General features: G+C 30.8%; 2 protein-coding genes and 1 long non-coding RNA gene across 3 annotated transcripts; 2 read left to right on the top strand and 1 right to left on the bottom strand.

Annotated features, from left to right (window-relative positions):
* The first annotated feature begins 1,059 nt into the window (after window positions 1–1,059).
* On the top strand, window positions 1,060–4,827 carry LOC120083537 (pyruvate decarboxylase 2-like). The gene is made up of 6 exons (XM_039039332.1): window positions 1,060–1,602; window positions 2,196–2,359; window positions 2,656–3,306; window positions 3,442–3,559; window positions 4,205–4,393; window positions 4,522–4,827. Exons 1-6 carry the CDS (start codon window positions 1,093–1,095, stop codon window positions 4,690–4,692), a joined length of 1,803 nt encoding a protein of 600 aa, XP_038895260.1. The 5' UTR covers window positions 1,060–1,092; the 3' UTR covers window positions 4,693–4,827.
* Window positions 4,828–9,821: 4,994 nt separating this feature from the next.
* Window positions 9,822–13,586, top strand: LOC120084240 (protein CHUP1, chloroplastic). Its single transcript, XM_039040141.1, has 5 exons — window positions 9,822–10,497; window positions 10,800–11,116; window positions 11,221–11,332; window positions 12,803–12,934; window positions 13,011–13,586. The coding sequence occupies exons 1-5, from the start codon at window positions 9,934–9,936 to the stop codon at window positions 13,089–13,091; spliced, it is 1,206 nt and encodes a 401-aa protein (XP_038896069.1). The 5' UTR covers window positions 9,822–9,933; the 3' UTR covers window positions 13,092–13,586.
* Window positions 13,587–14,009: 423 nt separating this feature from the next.
* On the bottom strand, window positions 14,010–14,552 carry LOC120084241. Its single transcript, XR_005483598.1, has 2 exons — window positions 14,396–14,552; window positions 14,010–14,287 (listed from the first exon to the last, which is right to left on the bottom strand). It is a non-coding gene; the product is annotated as an uncharacterized LOC120084241 (long non-coding RNA).
* Window positions 14,553–17,763: the final 3,211 nt, after the last annotated feature.

Genomic DNA, 17,763 nt, shown 5'->3' with positions numbered 1-17,763 from the left:
ACAACTTAGATTTCAAGGGTGTTGTTCCCGAACTCTCACCTGGTTAGCAAACACCTGTGCTTGGTCATTCGGAAAACATATTCAAGAATTCCAACACTAATAATGTCTAAAAAACTAGCTATTAAAAATAAAGAGAGATTGGCTATAATCCTAAATGAAAATAGGCTGATCAATTCTAAAAAACTCATTGACAAATCAATAAAAAAAAAAATTAAAAAAAAAAAAAAAAAAAACCGAAAATTAACAACTTGATTAATGTTAACTAAATCAAAATAAACTAGTCTATCATCTATTCTTGAAATAAATTGAAAGTTAGTCAATTAATTTTACATTATTACCAATACTTTAGACTTTTGGAATTTAATTTAGGTGCAACCACTAATAATTTATTGTGTTAATTTTCTTTTACTCCTTCAGTGACTAGTTTCATCCCATTGAAAACAAATTCATTACAACTCCACCGAACTAGAGACGAGAATATAAATGAAAACTAAGTTTTAAAAAAAAACAAAAAAAATATTGGATGATATAATATTAAATTTGTCTTCACCTATGAGTTTAAATTTTTTGGTCAATTGGTGATTTAGATGGTATCAAAACAAGTAGTTCAGAAGATACTATGTTCAAGCCCCTACAATGTTATTTTCTCTAATTAATATTGATTCTCTTCAACCATGAATTTAAGCTTTTGTGTCAAATGAGAATTTAAAAAAGATGAAAGCGAATTAAATTTAGAGTTTGACTAGACATCCCAATATCTCTCTCAAGGCAAATTGGCATCACCAAGAACACATCCCAATACATACAAGAATCGATTCAAAATTAGAAAGATTTGCCATTGGTTGTAGTTACCAAGAGGCATTGGCAGCCATGAAAATACAGTTTGAATTCAAGATTGAAATTCTATTCTTGTACTATTGCCACACACTTGAGTATTCCCAATAAAACATGGAAGAGAATTGGTCTTCCCCAAGCAAACCACAGCCACTATTTCCCCTACAATATACCCTTATATAACACACTCTCCTCATTTCAATTTCCACACTTTCCTCTCAAAGATCCATCTTTCTCTCCCCCATATCAAAACAACTTATGGATACCGTCATTGCAGCTCTTGATTCATGCAAGCCTTTCAACAACGACTTAGCATCCCTGCCTCAAAACGGTTCTCAGTCCCCGCCCTCCGTCATCGTATCCTCAGACGCCACGCTCGGTCGTCACCTCGCGCGACGCCTGGTCCAAATTGGAATTAGTGATGTATTCTCCGTTCCCGGTGACTTCAATCTAACCCTACTCGACCATCTCATTGCCGAGCCTGGACTCACTAACATTGGCTGTTGCAATGAACTCAATGCTGGCTATGCAGCTGATGGCTATGCGAGGCGTCATGGGGTTGGTGCATGCGTTGTCACATTCACTGTTGGAGGGCTAAGTGTGTTGAACGCCATTGCCGGTGCTTATAGTGAAAATCTTCCTGTGATTTGTGTTGTTGGTGGCCCAAATACCAATGACTATGGAACCAGTAGGATACTTCATCACACTATTGGGTTGTCTGATTTCAGTCAAGAACTCAGATGCTTTCAAACTGTGACATGTTTTCAAGTGAGTTTTCTTTCTTTAGAACTAAGGACATGCTTTCCAATCCGTAATAAAAACTGACATAATCGTAATTTTGAAACGCAATCGGATTAATCACCCTCCCATCTCAATTGGACTGCGTTCCTCGATTACAGACTTGGAAGTGAGTCCCACATTTCATTATGAATACGAAACACAACGGATGTAAACAAGTGGACCCACTTTTCATATTACAATTGATTTACCACATTTTTCCTAGAATAAACGTAGCCTATGAATGATATTAGCTAGACAACTAGATTGACACGATTTCTAAATGAGATTTGATCATACAGTTTGGTTTGCTTAGTGAAGATGTTATATTAGAAATGCTATTTTTAATAATGGGCATGCATATGTTAATGTTGAGGATACTCACAACGGAGAAAGCTAAAGAGACCTCATCACAATCTATTATTGGTCATGTAGAATAGTAAACATTATCATTCAATTGACATGTCACGTCATTATTTTATTGGATAGTGTTTAACATACAAAGATTTTATATAGAATATCATATACAATATATTGTTGTTGATGACGATAACGACGATGACGAATTGACGATGATGATATAGGCTGTGATAAACAATATAGAAGAAGCTCATGCTCAAATTGACAAAGCCATATCAACTGCACTGATTGAAAGCAAACCTGTGTACCTCAGCATCAGTTGCAACTTACCTGGTATCCCTCACCCAACTTTCAGCAGAGACCCAATCCCATTTGCTATATCTCCAAGGTAAATTAGTGTTTTGTCCCTACATGTTTGTTTAAATGAAGAATTTTTATGTGTAATGCATTTTTAAATGTTTAATTTTGTGTATATTACGAAACTATTACTATATTTTTATATGTTGTTGAATAGGTTATGGACATATTTGAGAGAATAAAAAAATTCATAGATGTATTGAACACAGAATTGAAAGTTCAAGAATTCATCAAGTATTCTCTAAAGTTTAGAGATGTAAAAAGACAAAATTAAAAGCTCTTCTTTCTGACTCTTAAATTAAATTTACCATAATCTATTTCTTTCAGGGTGAGTAACAAGATGGGGCTCGAAGCAGCAGTAGAGGCCACAGTGTTGTTCCTCGACAAGGCGGTGAAGCCGGTGATGGTCGGTGGGCCAAAGCTCCGAGTGGCCAAGGCTTGCAACGAATTTGTTGAGTTGGCTGATGCATGTGGCTACGCGCTCGCCGTGATGCCATCAGCAAAAGGCTTGGTCCCAGAATACCACCCTCACTTCATTGGAACTTATTGGGGATCGGTTGGGACCGCCTTCTGCGGCGAAATCGTGGAATCAGCTGACGCATATCTATTCGTTGGTCCGATCTTCAACGACTACAGCTCCGTCGGCTACTCCCTCCTTTTGAAAAAAGAGAAAGCCATCATTGTGGAGCCTGACCGTGTGATGATAGCTAATGGCCCAACATTTGGTTGTATTCTAATGAAGGATTTTCTCAGAGAACTTGCAAAAAGACTTAAGAAAAACACAACAGCTTACGAGAATTACCACCGGATCTATGTGCCGGACGGCCAGCCGTTGAAATGCAAGCCCAATGAGCCTTTGAGAGTCAACATTTTGTTTCAGCATATACAGAAGATGTTGTCGGAGGAGATGGCGGTGATCGCGGAGACGGGAGACTCGTGGTTCAATTGTCAGAAGTTGAAGCTGCCAAAAGGATGCGGGTAAGTGGGCGACGAGAAATTATTTGAGATGACTAAAACAATGTGGCTAACGAGTTTATATGCATGCAATGCAATTGTTGCATGTTTGGGAGAAAAAGTAAATTCTAAAAAGTTTTGTGGATTTGATTATTGCAGATATGAATTTCAGATGCAGTATGGTTCGATTGGATGGTCTGTCGGTGCGACGTTGGGATATGCTCAATCTGTTCCGAATAAGCGTGTAATTGCGTGCATTGGCGATGGAAGCTTTCAGGTTTTCTACACCTTTAGCTATCCTCTATGCTTAAATTTATACCTTCTCAACTAAATATGAATTCAAAAGTTAGGCTACTGCATTTAACTTTGTCACCTTTGTCCTAAAGTTTCAAAACCACTCTACATATCCTTTAGAATTTTAAAGTAAAATCGAAACCTAAAAATAATGTGAGAATGATCATAAATAATATAATACTCGTGTTTGGGTCTTCAATTTATATTTCAAGTCTTAATTTTTGTCCAACATTCTAATTAATATCTACTTTAAATGTAGTTTTACAAAATAAAGTCTATCAAGGATAATTACAAACTTTTGACAGAATACGAGTACACCATATGAAAATAGAGAATCGTTGAAGCTATAGGTTCAAAAGCACTGAAAACCCGATGCCTTTAAAAGTTAACGTCGGAAAAGTGTTTCTCCAATATTGTGTATCTATTGTGTATTCTCAAGAAAAGAGTACGTAACATCGAGAAAAATTAGGATTAACCATCTTTATTTAAATATAAAAATCACTTTTTTTTCTTTTTTTTGTAATTTAGCCATGGATTAACCATCTTTATTTACATATTTATAGCTTTTGTTGAAAAACTTATTCAAAACCTTCACTTATATTAATTGGCGTTAAATTTGGGTATTTAGGTGACAGCACAAGATGTATCAACCATGATTAGGTGTCAACAAAAGACCATAATCTTCTTAATCAACAATGGAGGTTACACTATTGAAGTCGAAATTCATGATGGACCTTACAACGTTATCAAGAATTGGAATTACACTGCCTTAGTCGATGCAATCCACAATGGTGAAGGCAAATGTTGGACTACAAACGTAATTGAATTTACAACTTTACTCCTTCAACTTTTTAAATTTTTATCTATTTAATCTCTAAACTTTAAAAAGTGTTTAGTACGTCTCTAAACTTTTCAATTTTTTCATTCATGCCCTTTGATTATTAGGTGCGTACTGAGGAAGAACTCATTGAAGCGATCAGTATTGCGACGGAAAAGAAGAGTGATTCTTTGTGTTTTATTGAAGTTGTTGTTCATAAAGATGATACAAGTAAAGAGTTGCTCGAGTGGGGATCAAGAGTTTGTGCTGCAAACAGTCGTCTTCCAAATCCTCAATGAATGATAAGCCTAGATAATGAGAGTCCTAGTGAAGAAATTGAATAATAATGGATTAAGATTAAAGAAATATAAGTGAATTTGAATGAGTTTTTTCTGTTTTTTTTTTTTTTTAATGAGTTTACTCATTCAATTTAATCGGAAAAATTTGGTGAAGTTTATGTTATGAAAGTTAATTAATATAATTGAAAGTGATTATGTGGTTAGTAATATGTAACATTTTTACATTGTCTTATTTATATAATTACATGCAATATATTTATTTTTATGCATCTTTTATTTATTGTGGTGAAAGACTAATAAAAGTATCATTACAACAATATTTTTTTTATTAAAAAAACAAACAAAACTAGAAATAAGATATGCCCAAAAGGCACAGCCCAGGATCTCCCAAAAATAAAAGGAGAAAGCCAACTAAGAGATAAATTCTCCCATAAATAGAAGAGAAAAAAAATTAACATCATGTTGGATACTATTTGATTTTTGAAAAATAGACTTCTTTTTATTTTACAATTTATTTTCTGTGATTTTCATTTTTTTTTCCCTAATAATTAGTATTCTTAGTCAAATTTTAAAGACAAATAAGTTTCTAAAAAGTATTTTTAATTTCAAAACTTGACTTGATTTTTAAAAACGTTCTTATAAAATAAATAATAAATAAATAAAGAAGTTGATAGATAGAAGTAATGTATATAAATTTAATTTAGAAAAACTAAAGCCCTGTTTAGTACAATTTGAATTTTTTTTTTTTTAACTAAGCTTGTATACACTACTTTCACCTTCAAATTTCTTCATTTGTTATCTACTCTTTCCCAATAGTTTAAACAACCAAGTCAAAATTTGAAAACTAAAAAAATATGTTTTAAAAATTTGTTTTGTTTTTTAATTTGACTAAGAATTCAACCATTGTAATTAAGAAATATGTAAATCATTCTAAGAAATAGAGAGGAAATAAGATTAATTTTCAAAAAAATAAAATGATTATCAAACGAAACCTAAATAATCATTAAAAGAGGTCTAAAAATTTAGATTGTGTTTGGAACTCTTACAAAAACGAAAGTACATGTCTTAAAAAAAAACAAAACAAAAAAAAACAAAAATAATAAGAATGAGGGATTCTAACACTTCTGGGTCACTAACCCATAATATTATAAGTCATTTGAATTATGTTTATTTTAACTTGTTATCAAAAGGTTGATAGATTATTGAATTATTGCTTTAATAACATATTTGACATATGGATATGTTATTCTCATGCTACATGAAAAAGAACTAGTACATCATCAAAATTCATCTCTTCTAAGCATGTATGTCCACATGTTCAAATACATTAACAAAATAATAATTTAAATATACATTAGTTGTTAATTTTTTTATTAAAAAAAAAAATCAATATATACTTTAGTTGTTTAAAGATTAAAGACTAGATTGAAAATTACCATAAAGTATATGGAGTATTTGATATATTTAGCCATTTGTAATTCAATAAAATAGAATACATAAAAATAAATAAATAAATAAGTGGTTCATGTAGAAAAGTAGCTAATTCAATTATTTAATATATGAAATATAATATTGTGTGAGGTTTGTTATGTTTATGGGACATACTAGAATAAATGTAACACCACCCACCAATAAAATTTTGTTGATTTTCTTGGTTTGATTATTCATACATCACAACCTTCAAAAATGTATTATTATTAAAAATAAACCTTCAACATTTAATGATTATGAGCTTTCCCTAATTGATGGGGAAATCAAACCAAGACCCAAAAAAATGGCACTTTCAATGCCCATGTGCCCTCCAACAAAGCAAAGCAACCTCTCTACAACAATATCTATGCTCAACTAGCTTCTTCAAAAGCCATTTAAGCCCATGGCACCAAATTAATTAAATTATGATATGTCTCAAAATAAATCTTTCTTTTTTAATAATCGTTCAACTATTTATTCTGGTTAAAATGAGTTTATCACAATATTAATCGATATAATCTCCTTTTCTAAAAGTCTAAAGTTCAATCTCCTGTCTATTCAAAAAAAATTATTCACTGGTATATATTAGTAAAGTTTGAATTTATGTCTTTCTTTTTCCATAAAAATTATGTATATTAAAAAAAAAACAATTAAAGTAAGACATAAATTAGAAATGGATGTACTTTTTAAAATAATTTATGGTAAATATATTTTAGAAAAAAAAACGGTTAATATTAAGTAAACTAGCCTTGGACAAACTTAAAAATAATAAAAATAAAGCACTTTACCTTATTTGATAAATGAATATTAAATTGTTATGATCTTAGTTCTAATAACTAAAGTAAGGAGAACATCAAATTTTCATGGCTATTTTTATAATAATTTTCAATTTTTTAAGAATTGTTTATAATTTTATAGGTTTTCGATTTAATTTATATTTTGTTTGTTCTAGATTATTCATTAGATATAAAATAACTATATGCAATTTAATTTTTTTAACAAAAACCCTATGGCGAGAAAAATATATATATCATATGAATTATCAAGAGAATTAAACTACACCATTCGAGTAAGCGATAGATATAAAAGACATACTACTTTTCTTTTACTCGAGAAAACAACAAAAGATTTGTGTATCATATAATTTGATCACTAGATTTATAGTTTGTCAAGAGTATGCATATAAATATAAATTTGAGTTTGTGTAAATAAATATATATCTTATTAATTGTGTATACAACTTGAGATGTGAGGAAACACAACATTTAACTTTTTGAATATCAAACCATTTTGGGGAAAAAAAGGTTTAATAAGAAAATGTGAATTAAGGAGTTGAATTAATTATTTTGGTGACATGTAATTATCCCAAATCCTTTTCTTTTACATTGATATTTCACTATCAACAATTTATGTGCCATTCAAACTTTGTTCTCTTACTTTCTTCCTTTTTCCCCTTTGCTTAAAAATAAAATAAAAATCTTCAAAAAACTCAATTTCATAAAGTGCCTCAAACATGACCTACAAAACCGACCAAATTTCCTATTATATATATATAATATATATATATATATATTATATATATATATATATAACTTTATATATGTTTATAAGCATTTCAAAACTACTTTAAATGGCATTTAAACATTCATGTATGTTTGTTCTACATATAAATTTGTCACCAAAAGTTTGTAAGATAAATTTATAGGATTGTTTATCCCAAGTGGTCGGAGTCAAAAAGTTGTCAGAGTAAGGTTGAGTAAGGTTGTCAGCTCCACTCCTTGTTTGGTCTAAAGAATGTGTGAACCTCACGATTAACAAACATCAATTTTATGTTTTATTGACTCTATAGGCCCCACAACGTCAAAATTCTCCATACGTCATAGCTACACTCTTTGCCCCAAATACGACTAAGTAATCTTATAAGCATACCCATATCTATTCCCTCAAATTCGCACCTTTATACCTATATTATAATATTTTCTAAACTGCACTTTAAATACAAACTTTCAATTACTTGCAACTATCTTTAACGAAGTCTTCAAAACGTTTTTTTCCTGAATATTTCTAACCATCCACGCAACTCATCAACGAATGCGACGAAAGATATATTAGACTTGAGGGAGGAACTTGAGTAATTTTAGGGTAAATGAAAACATAGGTTAAAATGTTATAAATGTTGTACCTAACTTAACATGTCTTGTTAAAGACAACCATCACTTTTATGGCATGCCATAAAGGGTAGGGAACTTGTCACCTACAATGCCCATGCATTGAAACTTCAAAATTAGAGTTTTTTTAATATATATATTATTATTATTATTATTTCTATTTCTCAATTTAAGATAAACTGTCTATTCTTGAGAAATAACTCTTAGGATAATTTATCTTGAGGGTAAATAAAAAATCTTATTTTGTTAACATTTCTTAAAAACACAAATTTTATAACACATTTGTTCTAACTTAGCCTTCGGGGCTCCTAGGAAATTTGATTAGGTAGCATAGGTTTTTTTTTTTTTATGTTTATTATCTTCATAAAACTATTACAACTATGTGGTAATTATTTGTTTAAATTACTATTTTTAATTAACACGTCCAAAAGTAAAAGTACCATATATAAATTTTCAAAATACGTACATATATTTTCGATTCTTAGATTTTTTTCACTCTATATATGATTGAACTAAAGAAAAATCTTAAACTTTTAAAAAGCATGTAAGATTTATTAAACAATATTTGGTTTAAAAACCTATTAACAAAAAGATTAAAAAATAATGAGATACCTATTCTATTAAAAAAGAAAAAAGAAAGAAAAAAAGAAAGATACCTATTAGATTTTCAGTTACCTTGAATTCTTAATTTTAGATTACAAGCTTTAAAGTTTCGGGGTTTTATCAAATGATTTTAAAGTTTCTCATATATCCTTAAATTTAGTTTTTTTTTATTTTATTATACACAAAAATAAAACTCATAGATCATATTATTAGATGCTTATACATAAAGGATTAAAGTTTATATAGACTTCCCTTTGTTATCTATCTATGTGTACAAAATTTCAATTGGAATAAATTTTCTAGACGTTAAAATAAGTTTAACTCAATCGTAATTGATATAATGCTTCTCTCTTGAGGGCAGGGATTTGATCTCCTACATTTCAGTACTTAAAAAACCTTTAAAAGAGGATTCTTTCTAACGTAACCAAATCATGAAGGGGTAAATAGCCATGATTAAACATAGATTTACAATGTCGAAAACACTCTCATAAAAAAAGAAAATAATAATAATAATAATTTTTTAAAAAAATCTCTCTTTTCCTTGACGGTAAATTGTGATAAAAAATAATACTAACGTATTATTTCTATCAAAATATTAACATTTTCATTGATATTTCTATATTTCAGTAAATTTGACAAATGATTACAAATGTCATTAACACAAGAAGTGAATCGCCATTTCATTGGTAAGAAAAATACATTAAACATAGAAAATAAACAAGGTTTGTTTATTATAGTATTATTACTATTTGAATTTTTGTATGTAAGTTGTTTCCATAATATTTGTATTGAGATTTCTACTAATATATCTACATATTAAACTTTGAGTAAAACATTTTACTAAAGGGCAGTACATGGAATATATATATATGCCATTCTTACAATGTAAGCAAGAAGAAGAACTTGAAATAATAAATGAGCCCAAAAAATCGAGCAATTTGTAATAGCTTTGGCTTCTCCTTTAGCCCATTTATTAAAAAAATCTCAAAATCAAAGGAGAATGCCAAAGGAAGAAGATGAAGAATTGGCTATGGAGATCAATTACTTGAAAAAAGAATTGGAAATTTCTCTACAAAAATCAAATTTTCTCGAGAATGAAAATCAAGAACTCAGACAAGAATTGGGTCGATTGAAATCCCAGATTCAGTCTTTGAAAGCTCACAACAATGAGAGAAAATCCATTCTCTGGAAGAAATTTCATTCTTCCATGGACGTCGCCGTCGCCGGAGCTGACTCGCGGCCGCCTAGTCCGGCAGCGGCGGCGGGAGAGAAACGGGAGACGACCAAATCGCAGAAACAGAGTAGTTGGGGTGATGTGAAAGAGAATCAGAGAATGATGGTGGCACCGGCATTGGCGCCGCCGCCTCCGCCGCCACTTCCGACGAAGCTGCTCGGAGGATCAAAGGCAGTGAGGCGAGTTCCGGAAGTGTTGGAGTTGTACCGTACGCTGACGAAAAGGGATGCACAGAAGGAAAATAAGGCCACACACGGCGGAGTTCCGACGGTGGCGTTCACCAAAAACATGATTGGCGAAATCGAAAACCGATCAGCCTATCTATCGGCGGTATGCATTTATAATTTAGGGATGTTTATGGTATGACATACAAAAAATCTAAATAGCAAATTGAATTTTATATTTCATAGAGTTGTACTGGTGTAGGTATATATTATTGGTGTATGATTTTATAAATAGAGACATAACTTGAAGTTTAACGAAAATTTTAATAACTTAAAAGTTCAGGTGGTTCAAATTTAGAAGAGTTTTATCTTTAGTTAAAGTTTTAATTAAAAGACTTGATCGAAAATTAAGATCAAAGACCAAAAAATGAGAAGTGAGTAAAAGATTAGAGACAAAACAAATGACAGATAAAATCAGAAGTGGAAACACATGGAGAGTTTGTGAACTGGTTGATCAAAGAAGTAGAAGCTGCAGCACCAAGAGACATATCAGAGGTGGAGAGGTTTGTGAAGTGGGTGGACGTGAAGTTGGGGTCGCTGGTGGACGAGAGGGCAGTGTTGAAGCACTTCCCGCGGTGGCCAGAGGCGAAAGCGGATGCATTGCGGGAGGCGGCATTCAGCTATAGAGACCTGAAGAGGCTGGAGAATGAAGTGTGTATGTTTAGAGACAATGCAAAGGAGGAGGTGAATGTTGTGTTGAAGAGAGCTCAAGCATTGCAAGACAGGCGAGAATGTACAATCAATGTGTTGTATTATTTGTTTTAGTAAGTTGGTTTGAATGATAAATTATTATGAGAAGGTTCCTTTTTTTTTTATTGAAATTGTGCAGGGTGGAGCAGAGTGTGAGCAACCTGGAGAAGACCAGGGAGTTCAATTCTAAGAAGTATCAACGTTTTCAAATCCCCTCACAATGGATGTTTGATTCCGCTTTGCCGGCTCAGGTACGCCACAAAATCTTTCCCTTTCATCCATATGTTTTAACATTTACATTCTTAATTTCCATTATACACTAAATATTCTTTTCCATCTTTATTCTTAATTTATGTTAATAAAAGAATTATAATTAATTTAGTTTCACTTTTAAAATTAAATTTAGAATTTCACTTCTTTATTATTTTTAATTATAAAACTTCATGTTAATGATTGAAAGTGGGCATTTAATGAAAAATTTAAGTTAAAAATGTAAAATTTTGAAGTTTTGGGACCAGATTGAAACAAAGCTCAGATATCAATAATGAAATTATATAACTTTTTGAAACTTTAAATTGAAATATGACTAAAAGCTTAAGAACCAAATGTTTACCATTTTAAAACTTAGTGACCAAACATAAACTAGATTTAAATAGTATTTTTTTTAAAAAAATTATAAAAAGTAAAAATTCATATTAATAAATGATTATTTTATATTTTTTAAACAACCAACATTATTGTTTATGTTATATATATTAATGAGTACACGAACATAACCCATGGAATAAAACACTAATTATCAACCCTTTAATCTTTGTCTACAATTAAAGCCGACATTTGTAACAAAATTTAACCATTTTCATTTCCACCAGAATCACTTCTAAATCACATGTTTCACCCTTAAAAGTATATACAATATTTAATACATTTTAATTTCTAAATTTATGAATTTAAGTTAAAATTTATTTCATGAATCTATTTTAATCAAATTTTAAGAATTATAAATTATATAATAAGTCCATTTTAGTTAACATATGTAAAATAACCAACCTGTTGTCTTGTACGCTAATTTACCAAACACTGATTCAGTTAATTTTACTAAAAGAATAATTACCGATGATTATTTTAAAAGCTAGAGCAGAAAGAAGTCTAAATTATAAATTCAATAGTTGAAATTTGTGTCATTTTGGTCAATAAAAGCTTAGATATACAATTTAAAATTATAAATAATGCATCAGTTCATTTTTAAAATTTTCACAATCGCCAAAACCTTTCAAGACAAAATCAAATTGTTCAACCCAAAGTACAAAAAAAAATGAAATAGATACAAATATCTATTTTAACCAAAAAATTAAATTAAGGGTTCAAATCTTAAACTAGACGCAACGAATTTTTTTTTTTTTTAATTATTAAGCTTAAAGGCATAAAAAAAACTCCAAAATTCAAACTAAATTGAAATTAAAGTCAATTTTGGACTAATCGGGGCAACCACCAGATTGATAGTGAGTGGTAACCATAAAAACTAATTGAATTTTCTTAAAATAAAAGCCAATTATCAAATTTCAATATTAAATTAATAATAAAGCTAATACAATATCTGAAAAATCATCAATACACCAAAAGATTACACTCATTTAGGGTAAAAATTCAAAACACAACATCAGTAACCTATATTGTAATATATGAGACCAATAAAAAGGCCCAACTCGGCGTTGTTGCAGATGAAGTTGAGCTCATTGAGGCTGGGAAAGGAATGCATGCTAAGGATAACAAGAGAAATTCGATCAATCGAAACCCCACAAGCAGAAAACCTTTTCCTTCAAGGGGTTCGCTTCGCTTACAGGGTCCATCAGGTAAAGCAGAATGATAAACTTAACCTGCTGGTCACATAACTATTCGACCATGACTAACCACCCGAACCAAATTCAGTTTGCAGGTGGTTTCGATTCGGAGGCTACAGTGGTTTTTGAAGAACTGAAGAAAGCTGGGCTGAGCAGTCAAAGAAAATAGGATCTTATGATAAATTATAGAGAATGAATCTTTTATCAGCTGTTGCCAACTCCAATGGAGCACATTCAGCTAGATGATGTAATACAAATGCTTGAATGGGTGTTCTATATATACATAATCATCAATTCTATTGCAGTTTATATAAACCATAGCAAGGACAGGGCGGATCGGCATAACTAGACTTGGCTCTATCAAAAAGAAGTAATTAAACACCTAGAGAAACCATTCAATGGGTCCTAACCAAAACATGAAGAGGCAAGTTTTCATTAGAACAAAGTTCTAGATTATTCTATAATGTGGTATTGGGATTCAACCCCCAAATATCCAAGCATCCTAATGCCTATTTTCTTTTAGGATCTGTTTGGAAGGCTGTAATGGGTTTGTAATGAGTTGTAATTCCAAGCCTACGTTTAGATTGAGGGGGCTTTGGGCCTGGTTTTCATGTAATCACTATTACATTCCCCTATGTTTTGAATCCAACCCTCTTTTTCACTCCCTGCCCTCTTATCATAATCTTGATTCTTAATAATCATGACCACAAACAAATTGGGTCTCGAGAATTTAATAGTTGGGCAACGATTCCTTTCTCGAAAACAAGAAAAGCTAGGTAAATCAACTTGATGTTTCCACAAAATCACAAAAGAAAATATTAGAATCAAAATGCAGGGCGATGCAATAAAGAATCATTGAGAAAAGGAAACCCATCTAGAAGGTTTATTAATGGGAAGTTTATCTGTCATACAGCTCCTAATCACCAACTACACTTCTAAATTTAAACACATCCAGAAGATGAACAATGGCTCAGGTTTAAAGATAACCGAGAAAGCTAAGCAACGGTATTCATTCAGGAAGGCAAAAGCTAATTAATCAGACTATTGCAGCAGAATTTAATGAATGAATGCTTTGACATGGCCATCATTAGAACAAATATATAGCATATAAAAATCACTAGATAAAAACTGTAAAGCTGGAAAACCAGTTCTGGATTAAAGACAACAAAATGTATCGATCACAGAGCAATTTAGAAACAATTCAAAACGGTTACGCAAGAAAAATAACTAAGATAACATAAAGAAATCTAAACAGTAACCAAAACCCTAGGTCCGAAACCATCCCTCAGAAAACGGCCACTACTTAGATCTCTGCCTCATCTTTCGGCGCTTTCTCTTCAACCTCCTCATTCTCTTCTTCTTCCACTGACAGAAAACGAAAATCCCAAAATGTTAGAGCCAATGAAGCATCTCGAAAAAGATGTTGAAGCTGAAAACAAGCTGAATCTATTAATGAATCTTGACAACAATTACCTTAGCTCTCATGGCGACGCTGCGAAAAAAGTTCGAGTGCTCTCTGTCAAGTGAGCGTCTCCAAATTCAGACGAACGGCAGAGGGAAGAAGCTGGAGACAGTAGAATCAACTTATGAAATGAGATAATGCTATATTTATATGCAAACCCTAAATCTAATTGGGCCGAAAATTGCAAACAGATTGAAGAATCCGGCCCATTAAGTGTTTAGTAAATATTATTCACTATTGAGATATTTAGCTACTAGCAAGACAATTTATTGTAAAAATTTGGTACTAATTTGGACAAATTATAAGATTAAAGCTCATTTTATTCACCAAACTTTTAAAATATAAGATAACTAAGTTTTGATTCTTGAATTTTCATTTGATAATTGTTTTAATTTTTTATTTATTTTTTACTTAATTTAAAGGGGCGGATCTATGTTGGGGTCAAGAGTGCGTGCCCTTATGAACTTATCTCGTATCTGTTTTTTTTGTTTATAAGAAATTAATATTGGTTTCTTTTCATTTATATCATTGTGGTCGATTCATAGTCTATTGACCGACGTGACACTAATATGTCCTAAGTTCTGAGTCCATTTTTTGTCTACATTTGCAATTTCTTTATTGTTTGTTTGTATAATTTTACACTATATGTGCACATGTTGGGGTGACATAAGAAGCTTCCCAGTTGTGGGCCTTTCTTTTATGTTTTCCTTGGAGTTATGGAGAAACATGTGATGAATAGAATTTCTTAATTTTCTCTCCTGAATTTTCTTCCATACAAACTAAAGGATTTGAAGAAGTACATTAGAATATTTAAGATTAAAAAGAAAAACAAACAAACAAACATCATTAAAGTTAGAAAGCAGCCACAAAAAAAAAATCTCCATGAAAAATAGAGGATACCCAACTAAAGTAAACAACATTCCAACAGACGCCACGACCTTCCTCCTCAGAAGAAGGATCGTAAGGATCAAAAGACACCTCGTCAAAACGCTTAAAATCGATGAATTCATGGTTAGGAAGCTGAAATTATGAATTCCAAGAAGTTTTATTCAAATTCTTTAATGGTGGAAAAACGAACAAAAAAAATTGTTCCCCTTTTGGCGGTTGTCTCATGATCCCGACACTAGCTAAAATTGGCTTTAAAGGAGTGAATTCGTATAGCAAAAACATTCAGCTCACGAAGGTTATCTTTGAATTAGAATGCTTGGAAAAAGCGATAAATGTAGTAACAAAGTCTCTTCTTCACTTAATAAAAGTTTGAGCTGGTCGACGGAGATTTGGGATATGGCGAGCTCTTTCGAGGAAGTTTGGTTCGTCGCTCATACAAGTCCCAATTTCTTAACTAATTGTATTTCTAAGGAACCTAGAATTCATTGTCTCTCGAGTTTTTGGTCTTTAATTTCTTTATTGAGTTTTAATATAAAATTGTCAGAAATAACACATTCAACTTTTCATCTTTCAAAATTAACACGCTTTTTTGAAAAATCGTTAAACTAGTTGGATCGCGAACGAGATCGACCACCCAGATTTTAAAAATTTTACTTTTTCTAACTTATCGATTATTTTTACTCTTTGGGTGTACATCGACATCCATATTTTAGTAATTTTTTTTCAAATATTAGACAATTTATCCAAATCTTATATATTTTCAAATTTTCTCCAAATTCGGTTATCTTTACCGAATAATATATTCAATTCTTATGTAAATTTAAGTCAATTTTTGTTTCATCATTATATGAATTTCTAAATTTCTAAATGAATTTACCAATTATATTTTTTCGAATAGATAATTGCATTTTGACTTTTAAATTTTGGGAAATATTAAATTTTGCAACAAAAAAAAAATGTAATATATGGAGAATATATAAAATCTCGATACTAATCTGTCCAATAATTCACCGATCTCAGTGTTAATCTGATTTTATATATTTTTCATATTTTGCCTTTTTTTAAAAGAAATGTAATCTTTCCAAAAAATTAAAATCAAATCAATCATTTGAGACCCATCTAAAAAATTCATTTGGATAATTGGTAAATTGACTTGGACTTAGAAACTTGGCTAAAGATTTAAAAAAAAATTACGTAAGATTTTATATATTATTTGGTAAATATAATCGAATTTGGAGAAAATTTGAAAATATAAGATTTGGTATAAGATTTAAGAAATCGCAAAATATTTTTGGAAAAAATATTGTAATCTCTATGTACTAAGAAAGGCCCAAAAGGGTCAAAATAATAAGTTAAAAGAAGCTAATTTTTTTAAACTAAATCTCGGTGGTCGATCTCGTCCGAGATGTACCGAAAAAAGGTATTTACGAGTTTTAAAAAAAAGTGCTAGTTTTTTAAGGTGAAAACTTAAAAGGTATTATTTCTGACTATTTTCGATTGTGACCTTCTGTTCATGTGATATAATAGTATTGTTTTCTTTATTAAAAGATCTTTAAAAATTAATCAATATATAGACATAAATAAGCACATCAAACCAGGTATTATTAGTTAGTTCACCTAACAATGATCCATCAATTTGAGCATAGGTCAATTGATCTAAATATATAGAAATATAAATAAGCACAACAAACAAGACATTATTGGTCATTCAAGACAGTATCTCTTAGACAATTCGAACATAGGTAAGTTGATCCTCATTATTAAATAAGCTCGACGCAATCTTGTTGAAATAAATGGTATATGACTCTTCTTTTACGGTTGCATTCTTGATGTGAGTTTCATTCTTTCATGAATTGGTACATGTTTTAAAATATTAACCAAATTGAAGAATGGTCACGAATTAGTTTGAAAATATATCCTTTTCTCCAAATTTGACTTTCACTTTTTTCATCAACATTTTCTCCCACCTAAAATTTTTTGAAGTTCGGTTTACTTCACAAAATTATAAAGTTTGTTGAACCTTATGGGTCAGATGTTGTTTCCATAAGAAAGATAATATGTTCTGTCCTATGAGACAATTACTCTTAAAACTCAAGTACTAAAGTGAAATCATCTTTAGGAAGACAATGTAAATTCCTTCGGCTTATATTTTTTATGGTATAGTAGGTTTTGTATTTTCTAATTTCATGTGGTATTATTTAAATGACAATCTTTAAGACAACTACTTTCTGATGGAATTATCACAATTGACATTGTGAGGTCAAAATATAGTGGATTCGTCTTACAAAATGCCTAATTAGAGATTTAGTTGAAAGTTCATCAAAGATAATGAAATTGATGTCTATAATTTAAAATTTAAACAAGGAAGCAACCCAACTTAGTTGATGAAGATCCCAAGATAAAGATTTGGGCAAATTGACCTCTGAATAACTTGATATATACTATATTGAAATTTTTTCTTACCCTTTCTAAGGATTGATGATACTATGCA

This window comes from Benincasa hispida, chromosome 8 (genome assembly GCF_009727055.1).
Source record: "Benincasa hispida cultivar B227 chromosome 8, ASM972705v1, whole genome shotgun sequence".
NCBI lineage: Eukaryota > Viridiplantae > Streptophyta > Magnoliopsida > Cucurbitales > Cucurbitaceae > Benincasa > Benincasa hispida.
This window is presented reverse-complemented; position numbering and strand designations above follow the sequence as displayed.